This window comes from Cherax quadricarinatus, chromosome 14 (assembly GCF_038502225.1).
Source record: "Cherax quadricarinatus isolate ZL_2023a chromosome 14, ASM3850222v1, whole genome shotgun sequence".
In the NCBI taxonomy this organism is placed as follows: Eukaryota; Metazoa; Arthropoda; class Malacostraca; order Decapoda; family Parastacidae; genus Cherax; species Cherax quadricarinatus.
The window spans coordinates 7,155,487-7,169,080 of record NC_091305.1 but is presented as its reverse complement, the minus strand read 5'-3'; the positions used below and the strand labels follow the sequence as shown (position 1 = coordinate 7,169,080).

Sequence of the window (13,594 nt, the reverse complement as noted above, 5' to 3'; positions counted from 1 at the left end):
ATTGAATATCACATTGGAGAGAGGGAGTATGGAAAAAGTGAATGTTTTCAGATATTTGGGAGTTGATGTGTCAGCAGATGGGTGTACGAAGGATGAGGTTAACCCCAGAACTAATGAAGGAAAAAAGGAGATGGGTGCATTGAGGTATATGTGGAGACAAAAAGTGTTATCTATGGAGGCAAAGTAAGGAATGTATGAAAGTATAGTGGTATCAACTCTCTTATGTGGGTTTGAAGCTTGGGTGGCAAATGCTGCAGCGAGGAGGCAGCTGGAGGCAGTGGAGATGTCCTGTCTAAGGGCAATGTGTGGTGTAAATATTATGCAGAAAATTCAGAGTGTGGAAATCAGGAGAAGGTGTGGAGTTAATAAAAGTATTAGTCAGAGGGCTGAAGAGGGGTTGTTGAGGTGGTTTGGTCATTTAGAGAGAATGAATCAAAGTAGAATGACATGGAGAGCGTATAAATCTGTAGGGGAAGGAAGGCGGGGTAGGGGTCGTCCTCAAAAAGGTTGGAGGGAGGGGGCAAAGGAGGTTTTGTGGTCAAGGGGCTTGGACTTCCAGCAAGCATGCCTGAGCATGTTAGATAGGAGTGAATGGAGACGAATGGTTTTTGGGACCTGAAAAGCTGTTGGAGTGTGAGCAGGGTAATATTTAGTGAAGGGATTCAGGGAAACCAGTTATTTTTATATAGCCAGACTTGAGTCCTGGAAATGGGAAGTACAATGCCTGCACTTTAAAGGAGGGATTTGGGATATTGGCAGTTTGGAGGGATATGTTATGTATCTTTATATATGCTTCTAAACTGTTGTATCTGGGTGCCTCTGCAAAAACAGTGATTATGTATGAGTGAGGTGAAAGTGTTGAATGATGATGAAAGTATTTTCTTTTTTGGGGATTTTCTTTCTTTTTGGGTCACCCTGCCTCAGTGGGAGACAGCCAACATGTTAAAAAAAAAAAAAGAGCAGAGTAATGCTAGTGTTGCCCCAATGTATGTCAAAGGCCCTAAAATCTGGAACACCCTACCTGAAAACTCTAGAACTGCAGACACATTCATCACCTTCAAAACTACCGTTAGAAAACATCTTATCTCCCTGATACACCCCATCAACTAACTACATAAAAACCACCTGGTGGTTCACAATTACACTCACTCACTCACCCATTTGACTATAAGCACAGAAATATGAATCTTAATCTTAAAATAATGATTCCTAACTAGTCATAAGTTTGCCTGTGATACTCCAATATAGAAACTATGTATTGTGCCAAAACAAAAGCATTCACATTGCTAAACTCACAAACTAGTATTTAGTCACTTAGTATTTAGTCAACTTACTCCATAATTTGTAATAATTTAGGGTTAAAAATTAATCTGGTGTGTAAGCCATACTAGTACGCCGGAAACCCTGAAAGGGTTAATTGCCAAATGTCAGAAAATCTGTCAACAGAGTTTCCTGGAAAAAACTTGCATGAAGAATGCTAACTGGACAATATATATTACTTTATAGGATTTGAGGAACAAAGTGGAATTATTTCTGAAAGAAGAAAAAGGCACAATATTGTGACTGGAACAATACACAAATAACTCACATTTAGGAGACTGAAACCTATGATGACATTTTGGTCCAACTTGGACCATTAATCCTTAAACTGTCCAAACATAGATCTACGTTCGCTTGCGTAGAGCTCCAAATATTTAAAAAAAAAAATAGTTTTTTTTTTTAAATGAAGAGTGCATTTTTCTACATATTATAGAACAAAATAATTTTTAGGGTCAGTACTTACCGAGATACAAGCCTGTGAAGTTGGCACTGGATGCTCACCTGTCAGCAACATCGAGTCCTGCCACTTGCAAAAGTCTTGCCGATATACCTTTTTTTTTCTCGTTTTTATAATTACAGTTTATAATAGTTGTTGTGATTTCATTGCCAATCTTTGTTCTGATGCTAATATTAGGTACTGAAATAGTACTCATATTCACAATCATATTGACAGGTGAACATTTTCACCTGCCTGATTCATTTACTATTATTAAGAAATATATACAAAGTATTTATAGGTCCCAGCAATGTTTTAGACATACTGGAGTATATCTTGAAGCATGGTGTTATGACAAGTGTCAGTAAACTGCTGACAGGCAGTGACACTTGATGAATGTACACTCAGGGAACCCTCGCTTTATTTGTTTTCACTGTTACACACAAACATGTCTGTCTGTCTGTCTATTTATCTGTCTATATGTCTGTCTGTCTGTCTATCTGTCTGTCTCTGCTTATCTGTCTCTCTAGCTCTGCTTATCTTTCTGTCTGCCTGTGCATGCCTGAAGTATATATGAAACTCCTTGAAGAATGGTGTTATGACAAGTGTCGGTTAACTGTTGACAGCCCAGTGACACTTGATAAATGGGCACTGCTGCAGGGAACCCTTTCTTTACAGTATTTGTTTTCACTGTTACACACAAACATGTCTGTCTGTCTCTCTATCTGTCTGTCTATCTGTCTATCTATCGGTCTGTCTGTCTATCTGTCTAGCTCTGCTTATGTCTGTCTAGCTCTGCTTATTTGTCTGCCTGTGTGTGTGTGTCTTTCCATCTGCTGTCTCTATCTCAAGAAAGCTCATAAAACTGTTGGGTTATGAGCCGCTCCCTGATTCCTGAGCAATTAAAAATGCATATTGTGTCATAGCACTTTGCCTGGAATTTTTGGGTTTTCCTAGGTAATTTACACTATATATAATAACTGTACTTATGTGTATGTGTGAGAGAGAGAGACAGAGATAGACAGAGACATAGACAGAGATATAGACAGAGACATAGACAGACAGATATAGACAGAGAGATATATAGACAGACAGAGATATAGACAGCCAGACAGCCAGAGACAGCCAAAGCCAGCCAACCAGTCAGCCAGCCAGCTGGCCAACCTGCTGAAACATAAGAACATAAGAAAGAAGGAACACTGCAGCAGGCCTACTGACCCATGCAAGGCAAGTCCATGTCACCCCTTGGCTTAGATCAATGACTCACCTAGTCAGAACACATCCACTGAAGGAAGGAGCACGGCATCAGACCTTACCACCCTTTATATACAAAAAAGTGTCACAAGTACTATCACCAATCATTGCAACACTCTTTAACAAATCCATTGAATCCTCCACCTTCCCTACAGCTCTCAAAATAGCAAGGGTCACCCCGATCCATAAAGGAGGAGACCAAACAGAGTTGAATAACTATAGGCCAATATCCAATTTACACCCTCTCTCAAAAATCTTCGAAAAATTAATTCATAAACGAATCTACTCCTACCTCATCTCCCAAAACATTCTCAACCCCTGCCAATTTGGATTCAGGCCTAATAAAAATACTAATGATGCTATTATACACATGCTAGAACATATATACACTGCAATAGAGAAAAAAGAAGTCCCACTGGGGATCTTCAGTGACTTATGTAAAGCTTTCGATACAGTTAACCATGACTTGCTCCACGTAAAATTGTCACACTATGGTATTAGAGGGCACTCCCTCAACTACCTCAAGTCATATCTCAGCAACAGAAGCCAATATGTGTATACAAATGGGGCAAGCTCTTCCGCTCAACCAATTACAGTTGGTGTCCCACAGGGAAGTGTCCTTGGCCCTCTTCTCTTTCTCCTATACATAAATGACCTACCAAATGCTTCGCAATTACTCGAACCCACACTTTTTGCAGATGACACTACATACGTCTTCTCTCACCTGAGCCCAGTCACGCTAGCCAATACTGTAAACACCGAATTACAGAAAATATCTACCTGGATGAGGACTAACAAACTTACACTAAACATTGACAAAACCTACTTCATTCAGTTTGGTAACAGAGCTACAGATGTACCTCTTAACATAACGATAAACAGATCACCTATCACAAAGCTAACAGAGGGAAAATTCTTAGGAATCCACCTTGATAATAGATTCAAATTTCATACACATATACAACAAATTTCTAAGAAAATTTCCAAGACTGTAGGCATACTATCGAAGATACGGTACTATGTTCCACAGTCAGCCCTCCTGGCCCTTTATCACTCTCTTATTTACCCCTATCTCACCTATGGAATTTGTGCATGGGGCTCAACAACAATTAACCATCTCAGACCACTAATTACCCAACAAAAGGCTGCAGTTAGAATGATAACAAATTCTCACTACAGGCAGAACACTCCACCAATATTCAAAACACTCAACCTACTCACCATACAAAACATCCATACTTATTACTGCACCTATTACATACATAGAACACTTAACTCTGATATTAACCCTCCCCTCAAACATCTCCTTGCCAACCTCAACAGAACACATGACCATAACACAAGGCACAGATCACTCTTTGATGTTCCTCGTGTCCATCTCACGCTATGCAAAAACTCAATGCACATAAAAGGCCCTAAAATCTGGAATTCATTACCTGTAAATATAAAAGAAACACTACCTGTTTATAAATTCAAGTCTCTTCTCAAAGATCACTTACTCACTCAAAACCAAATAAATTCTGAATAACTGAACCTTATAAATTGTATATCCTATATGTTACTCATAATTATATCACACAAATGTTAAACCTAGGACCCAATCTAACTTTGTTATTTTTTTAAATACACTACCTAACAGAATACTCCATTCGACTGAATGTACAGCAGTGCATGCAACCATATGACCTGTCTTTGTAATACTCATTTGTGCTTTATAGTTATCTGTTTACAATAATGTTTTATCACTGATTTCATCATTGCTTAGTTAATCTTAAGTTAATTTTAAGCCAGCCCGTAATGCTATGCATATAAGTGGCTTTGGCATGCTGCTCTTACCTGTATTTTTTGTACCTCTGTATGTATGCTTAAATTACTAAATAAATAAATAAATAAATAGTAGCACATGCTAGTTAGGCCCAACTCACACCCACAGAGATAGACAGAGACATATAGAGATATAGACAGAGACATAGACAGACAGATATAGACAGATAGAGATATAGACAGAGATATAGACAGACAGACAGCCAGACAGCCAGAGACAGCCAAAGCCAGCCAACCAGTCAGCCAGCTAGCTGGCCAGCCTGCTGAAACATAAGAACATAAGAAAGAAGGAACACTGCAGCAGGCCTACTGACCCATGCAAGGCAAGTCCATGTCACCCCCCCTTGGCTTAGATCAATGACCCACCTAGTCAGGTCACATCCACTGAAGGAAGGAGCACGGTATCAGACCTAGTAGCACAAGCTAGTTAGGTCCAACTCACACCCACCCACACCCACTCATGTATTTATTTAATCTATTTTTACTTTCCTCTTAAAAGGGGAGTGTCAATGCGACATGACATCATCAGTGAATCCCTGGTGTTTGCCACGCTATTTGCTCTAGCTGGTGCTCAATTGAACTCGTGCTCCCACAAGGTACTAAGTGGTCCCAGATTTTTTTAATACTGCACACACCAAGTGTCAAGACCCATTCTCTCGTGTCTAGGTAACTCAGGACTATCACCCCAATTTTGGGGTGATAGTCCTGAGATATATCTTTGCTATGCGAGCAAAGATATATCTATGTTTGGACAATTTAAGGGTTAACTAGTCACACTGGTTAATGGTCCAAGTTGGATTAAAATGCTATCATAGTTTCAGTCTCTTAAGTGAGGTTTATTGGTGCATTTAAATTATTTCTGAAATAATAATATATCTTTATTTCTACAAGTACATGTACAAGGTATGCAGGCCTAGCTGACATCAATGACATACTACTAGTATATAAAAAACTGCTTGATATGCAGAGCACTTCGGGCAAATTAGGTCAGTTTTGTCCCAAGATGCAACCCACACCAGTCGACTAACACCCAGGTACCCATTTTACACTGATGGGTGAACAGGGACAGCAGGTGTCTCATGGAAACACGTCCTAATGTTTTCTAGCTGTACCTGAGATTCAAACTCCGCACCTCAGTGTGTGAGCTGAGTAAATGGTATCTTGAATGATGGTTTACAAAAGATGGGAAGTGAGAAAGAGTTTGGTAGTCTGCATGATGTTATGGAGTGATGAATTCGAACCTCAGTTATTAAAAATTCCAGTAACAGAGAAAGAAAAGTAAGATTCACGATTACTAAAATAAAGGGAAACTTAAAGATAGCCCATGAGATGCTAGGAAGAGAATACGTACCAGAGTTACCTAAGTAAAATAGGACAAAGAGAACAGGAGGATTAAGGGAGGGAACAATTGCCTAATAAGGAATGGGAGAGAACAATTGGCTATTTAGGAATTGGAGAGAACAAGACCAAATAAGGAATACACACTATAGACAAGATATAACACAGACACTAATATAAACTGGGAGAGAGAGGATACAAAAAAATACTATGCTAATTCCTAAATTCTAGAAGAAGGATACAAACTTTCTGATGTAATATAAATCATACTTAGCAATGAATACTTGAGGCAGGATAATTTAGTATTAAGTGCAATGATTAGTTTCATTGTGTGATCATAAGTGTTCGTATTTTTGTAAGATGTAAGTAAGCTTGAGAAACAAATATAAGCATCCAATCTATTGTTCTCTACTGACTTTATGAGTGAGACACTTGTGCAACATTTGGGGATCTTTATTGTAGAAACGTTTTGTCAGCCAGTGACTTCATAAGTCTCATGATGATAAATTTATTTATTTATTTATTTATTTATTTATTTAAAAATTTGTGCACACATACAGAGGTACAAAAAATACAGAAAAGAGCAGTATGCCAAAGCCACTTATACTATGCATAGCATTACGGGCTGGCTTAAAATTAACTTAAGATGAACTAAGCAATGATGACATCGGTGATAAAACTTTAATGTAAACAGATTACTATAAAGCACAAGTGAGTATTACAAAGACAGGTCATATGGTTGTATGCATTGTTGTACATTCAGTAGAATGGAGTATTCTGTTAGGTAGTGTATTTAAAAAATAATAAAGTTAGATTGGGTTTTAGGTTTAACATTTATGTGATATAATTGTGAGAAACATTTAAGATATACAATTTATAAGGTTCAGTTATTCAGTATTTATTTGGTTTTGGGTGAGTAAGTGATCTTTGAGAAGAGACTTGAATTTATAAACAGGTAGTGTTTCTTTTATATTTACAGGTAGTGAGTAAATTAGGCACATGTGCAATGCTTGGGTATCATTAAAGATACCCAAGTGTTGCACATGTGTCTAATTTATCAACTTGTCGGTTCTCTGAACCATTCATGCATATTCATAAGTCTCATATTAAAAATAAGAGTGAAATATAGAATATTTGCGTTCTACCATTGTATAAGAACTTAAATACATACTTAAAAATGTAAGATTGTCATAAATTGTACTACCTCATATTCACCGGTCTAGACTTAAGTAGTCTATACGTATTAGATTAGGTCTGCCCAAAATGCCTCGGCATGATAGTGGCTTTCTTTGCTTCAATCATACTATGATATGTAAACACACATTGTAACCTTAGCAAAGAAATAAATATTTTTTTTTTATTTATAAGTAGAAGATAAGAAGAAGTTTGAAGTATACCTGAAGAGGGTTTCAGGGGTCAATGCCCCCATAACCCAGTCTGAGACCACGCTTCGTGGTGGATCAGGGTCTGAACAACCAGGCTGTTACTGCTGGCCACACGCATACTGACGTACGAACCACAGCCCAGCTGATCAGATACTGACTTAAGGTGTCTGTCCAATGCCTTCCTGAAGATAGCCAGGAGTATATTGGTAACCCCCCCTTATGTATGCTGGGAGGCAGCTGAACAGTCTTGGGTCCCTGACAATTATTAAGTTGTCCCACAGTGTACTCGTGGCACCCCTGATTTTCATCGGGGGAATGTTGCATCTCTTGCTGAGTCTTTTGCTTTCATAGGGAGTGATTTTCATGTGCAAGTTTGGTACCAATCCCTCTAGGATTTTCCAAGCATATATTATCATGTATCTTTCTCATCTGCATTCCAGGGAATACAAATCAAGGGACTTCAACCATTTTCCCAGTAATGTAGGGGCTTTATCGTACTTATGTGTGCTGTGAAAGTTCTTTGTACACTCTCCAGGTCAGCAATCAGGTACAGTGGTACCCCGAGTTTCGGTCATAATTCATTCCAGAAGGCTGTTTGAGTGCTGTTATTGAACGAATTTGTTCCCATATGGAATAATGTAAATTAGATTAGTCCATTTCAGACCCCCAAAAATACACTTACAAAAGCACTTACAATATTACACTTACATGACTGTTCGAGTTGGGAGCTGTACGAAACTTGGGGTACCACTGTAATCAGTTCCGCAGCCTAGAGATGTATTCACTGCAACAGTCTTAATAAAAAGCACGGCATATGCCAAGAGATGGAGCTTATATACTGCAGACAGGTGAGGAAAAGCAGTGATAGGAAGCGTCATATGTGAAAAAATATACTAGCGGAAGTAGGTCATGTCTATAGGTTAACCCTTTCACTGTCGGTGACATATAGGTACAGCTTACAAGCCAGTGCTGGTGACATATTAATATGCCAAAATTCTAGCAGCTTCAAATCCAGCGGAAGAAAGCAGGTAGATGTACATGTGAGAGAATGGGTCTGCGTGGTCAGTGTGCACAGTATAAAAAAAATCCTGCAGCACGCAGTGCATAATGAGATAAATAAAAACTCTGACAGTGTTTTTGGTTTAAAACGCCGACTTTGAGAAGCATTTTCGTATGGTATTTATGGTTTTCTCATTTTCTTGGTCTCATTTGATAGAATGGAAGATATATTACAGAAATAGAGATGACTTTGGTTTCATGATGAAAAGTACCCTGAAACTGAGCTCAAATAGCGGAAATGCTCGATCTTTGCCAGTGTTCAAGAGCAAACAAATTATGTCACTGTCCAATATGTGTCCAATTGGCGAGTCTAATATGCAGTCACAAATGGGATGACATTATTTTTACAATTATTACAATAATGCAGTAGTCTGAATAACAGTAAATCTTCTATTTTTAGTGTGAATAAATATTCAAAATGGAAAGCAAGGGTAATATAAGAGGGGCCTGGAGATGTGACTAATGATCAAAGAAAATGTTATATTAGTGCCAGGAATGTCTGCAGTGTTGATTCTGGACCCTATTTTGAAATTGGCATCTTTTGAAATTTGTGTGAAATTGGCCAAATTGCCAATTTCTGACCATTTTATTGGGTAGTTGAAATTGGTAAATGGGTGGTTTTTTGTACTCAATCGATACGACAAATGGAGTTCTAGTGATACGGCAATGAGTATGGTTGACTGGAACAATGGAATTGGCCAAAAATAGGGATCAAAGTGGGCAAAATCGCCGATGTGCATATATCGCCGAAAGCGCTACTTCGCGAGAGTGTAATTTCGTAAGTTTTCCACCAAATTTCATACTTTTGGCGTCATTACCATTTTCCTTTTTAAATTCTTTGACACTGAGTGCAAGTTTGTGAGCAGGGGTCTTGACAGTGAAAGGGTTAAGCAAGTGCTGAAGAATTCCCTATATCAAGATCCTAAGATGGTGCAGTGTTTGACAGGTATATAAATGGTTTAGAAAACCAACAAGTTGAAGAATGAGACACTTGTGCAACATTTGGATATCTTCTCTGCAAACATACTGTACTTTTATCAAGAGTAATGGAATGAACACATCTCCAAGCTGAGGGACTGATTACCTCAAACTCCTTATCTTCCACCATTCTTCCCTGTAATGGACTGATGAAGCCATAGGTTGGCAAAATGTTTCCAAACTAAAGATATTCAAATGTGTCTCAACTGAATTAAAATTGTAATTTTTCTTAATTACTTTTCAACATACAAATTTGACATTTTGAGCATTTTTATTTTATGCACTTGTAGCAGGATCACTTTTGTTTGGTAGAGATTGATCAAGAATTGTAGATTGATTAATTCATTGGTTTGTTGGGAGATGACTCTGCCATGTGCCATATGTGATCAATGGTTAACAAGTGGCCACTCAACTTAAACAATCTCCCCTCACTACAGACTAAACAATCACAAAGGGTTAGGAATTCTTCACTTGCCTAACCCTTGGGCATGACCTACTTCCACATTGGCCAAATATGATACCACCTACAACTGCTGCACCTCTCCTGCCTACGGTATATAAGCTACTTCTCCGCAGATATGCTGTATTCTTTTCAAGATTGATGGACTGACCACATCGACTCAAGGTTGAGAGACTGATTACCTCAAACTCCTCCTGTTCTTCACCATTCTCCTTTGTATGGACTGATGAAGCCACTGTGTGGTGAAACACTTCCTCAATAAAGATATCCAAGAGTTACACATGTGTCTAATTTATCACACATACACATATATACACACACATGCACACACACACACACACACACACACACACACACACACACACACACAAAATGAATTTCAGTCAAAATATTAAAAATTAGTCGTGCAAAAATAATCCAGAACTAAGAGATAAGATAATCACACAAGGTAATGGATGTGAGATAATGAACAAGGAAGATTTCTGGTACCAATAATCTAAAGAACAAGAGGCCACAATTTTAAATTCCTGTATGAAAAAAACAGGGTGATTAAAAATAACAAAATACAATTTGGTAATTCTTCACAATACAGAGGAACTGTAGGTCAATGAACCTAGCTCCAAAACAAGGCAGTAAACTACAAACAACCACTGGATACCTGAACAAAATTTATGTTAAGTGTTTCTATAACTTCTGTAATGGTGGGCCACCATGAGCTTAGTTCTACTCCTATAGCTACAAACAGGTAATTATACACGCACCCCCACAAACATATTATAATGAACCTTTAAAATTAAAAACACCATATGCAAATCTTCCTTTACTGAATATATATACATTCTCTGGCATGCCTCATTATAATTTTCTATAATAAATACATTCTTTCATTTCATTCATATCAAATAATTATTCTCCCATTAACCCACATAATTAACCACTAATGGCATATTAAAATATTTTGTCTGGGTAGATTTGCCGTACTTTTTTCATTAGTGAAAACTGTGTTGAATTTCTAACACTGCAGAACTCTGGTAAAAAGTTTTCAAAGACTTCCAGATAACATGAAAAAATACTATAAAAACTGTAATACTGTATGAGAAATAACATGGTACTCATAATGATTAGTGTTAGTAAACTCTAGTTGTCAAACAGTACAATTACTATATTATTACAAGATAAAATCATCAAACATCAAGTGTTAACAAAGAGCTTCATAAGAAAAGAAAATCCGTGTTGACAAGAGTTGAAGGTGCGTACAGGAGTGCAAGAAAGAAGTGTACTTTGCATAATTGAAATTATACTGTCAACAACTCAACATTTCAATGTTTAAGTCAATAGGACTCAAAGTGAGCAAAAAAAAAAAATTATATTAATGATTGCAATATAGACAACAGATATAAAATTTGACTTCTCATTACGCTACATGAATATAGCTGAACCTGAGTATGGAACACAGTGAAGACCCCAGGAATATGCATGCTTATGTTGATTAAGGTGAGCTTAACAAAACATTAAATGCCGATATGTGAAAAATGTTTTTCAGCTTGACAGCTGATGTATGCACTAAATACAAATATGTAAGAATGTATCATTTCTTTATTTTAATGATATACAAGAGAATTACTGATAAAAAGAAACAGGAGAACAGATGCATTCTAAAGAATGGCTATTCCAAATGCACCAAGATGCTTGCTTTTCGATATTTTTACAATACTTGGCATGTAGATTGTACATTGTAGTCATCTTGGTGTTCTTCATAATAAGAAAATTTATTCCCATGCAAAAGTCCTACATGTATCAACTGGGAAACTTCATTAAAATACAACAGACTAACCTTTGAACCACTGTGTTTCTCCCTGAAAATTAAGATTTATTTTCACAGTTACTGTATATTATTTACAAAAACAACACTCACAAGGAAGAGTACTGTAGAGGAAACACTGCAAACTAAACCTTACATATTAATTCCATGGGATTATCCTTACTGAGATTGTTTACCTGAGTTAAATCTGAGGGCTGGGATTGACTGCGTGGTGGGGATGGCCTAAGGGCATCTGGATCTAAGTCTGGCGTCAAAGGCATGGAGGGGCACTGTCTAGTGGTAACCCCTGGTCCCACTCGACCTGGCCCACTCCCAGACCCCAGGCATCCACTCACTTCCCGAAAGTCAAGACCTTGATGTGTGGAACCATCACTTGAGTGGCCTAGCAAGTCTTCTACCCTGGAAAACACATGGTAACAAATACAAATACTGTCAATCTTTTGAAGTTAGAACATCATAAACAGACAGGGATATATTGTAGCAAAGATTAATAAAATATAAAAATAGGCACTCTACTATGAAAGCTGTAATTTAAAAGATTTCATTCATGATTTGGGAAAATAATAGAAAAATTGGGATACAGTAGTTGTAACATAACCTTTGGAAGTGAGCCTGCAGGTGTCAACACTTAGTTAAGGAACTTAAATGTGAATAATAAGAATGTAACTGGAATCAACTCATGAGTGTAAAAAACTACATGTGATGTATGCCTTCTGAGAATGATATATAAGCTTGGTAGGCTCATGTGACAAACTGGAGGTGAATTATTCACGTGGAGCTGTCAAGTAGTTGAAAACTGACAATAATTATTCAAAGACAACACTTAAATTATATCAGTAATAGCTTTTATTTGTAATACTTTATCTTACTGAGAACAGTAATATAGATTACACAGTATACCTCATTCTAAATAATGAAAGAGCAGTGGTATCAGAATTATAAAAACCATATATAGAACTTTTAAATATTACTATGCTTCTTTCACTCCTACACTGGATTAACTGAAAGAATTAATCAGGTATCCCTAAAGGAGGATTTTTAACCCTTTGAGGGTCGGTCATGTACATGTACGTCTTAACAGCCAGTGTCAGTCATGTTTTTATACACTAAAATTCTAGCACCTTCAAATCTGGTGGAAGAAAGCTGGTAGGCCTACATATGAAAGAATGGGTCTGCGTGGTCAGTGTGCACAGTATAAAAATATCCTGCAGCACACAGTGCATAATGAGGAAAAAATCTCCCATGTTTTTTTTTTTTTAAACAGCAACTTTGAAGTGTATTTTTATATGGTATTTATGGTTTTATTCTCATTTTCTTGGTCTCATTTGATAGAATGGAAGATATATTACAGAAATAGAGATAATTTTGATTGGTTTCATGATGAAACATACCTTGAAATTGAGCTCAAAATAGCAGAAATGTTCAATTTTTACTGATGTTCAAGAGTAAACAAATCAAGCCACATGTCCAATACACATCAACTGGTGAGTCTAATATTCTTTCACAAGTGCTCTGATATTATTTATACCATTTTTACAATAATGCAGTAGTCTGCATAACAGCAAATCTTCTATTTTTGTGAGAAAAATTCAAAATGGAAAGCAAGAATAATATAAGAGGGGCCTGGAGACATAATTAGTGAACAGAGAAAATGTTATTTTAGTGCCAGGAATGTCTGTCTTGTTTATTCTGAACCCTATTTTGAAATTGGCATCTTT

At 37.2% G+C, this 13,594-nt stretch overlaps 1 protein-coding gene across 2 annotated transcripts in view; it reads right to left on the bottom strand.

Annotated features, from left to right (window-relative positions):
- The window catches only part of LOC128695454 (uncharacterized), a 64,233-nt gene that overhangs the window by 26,693 nt on the left and 23,946 nt on the right, over positions 1 to 13,594 (bottom strand). For both annotated transcript variants that reach the window (XM_070084820.1, XM_070084821.1), the window contains one exon: positions 12,053 to 12,275. In XM_070084820.1, the coding sequence (XP_069940921.1) occupies positions 12,053 to 12,275 (223 nt within the window). The remainder of the gene's footprint in view (positions 1 to 12,052; positions 12,276 to 13,594) is intronic.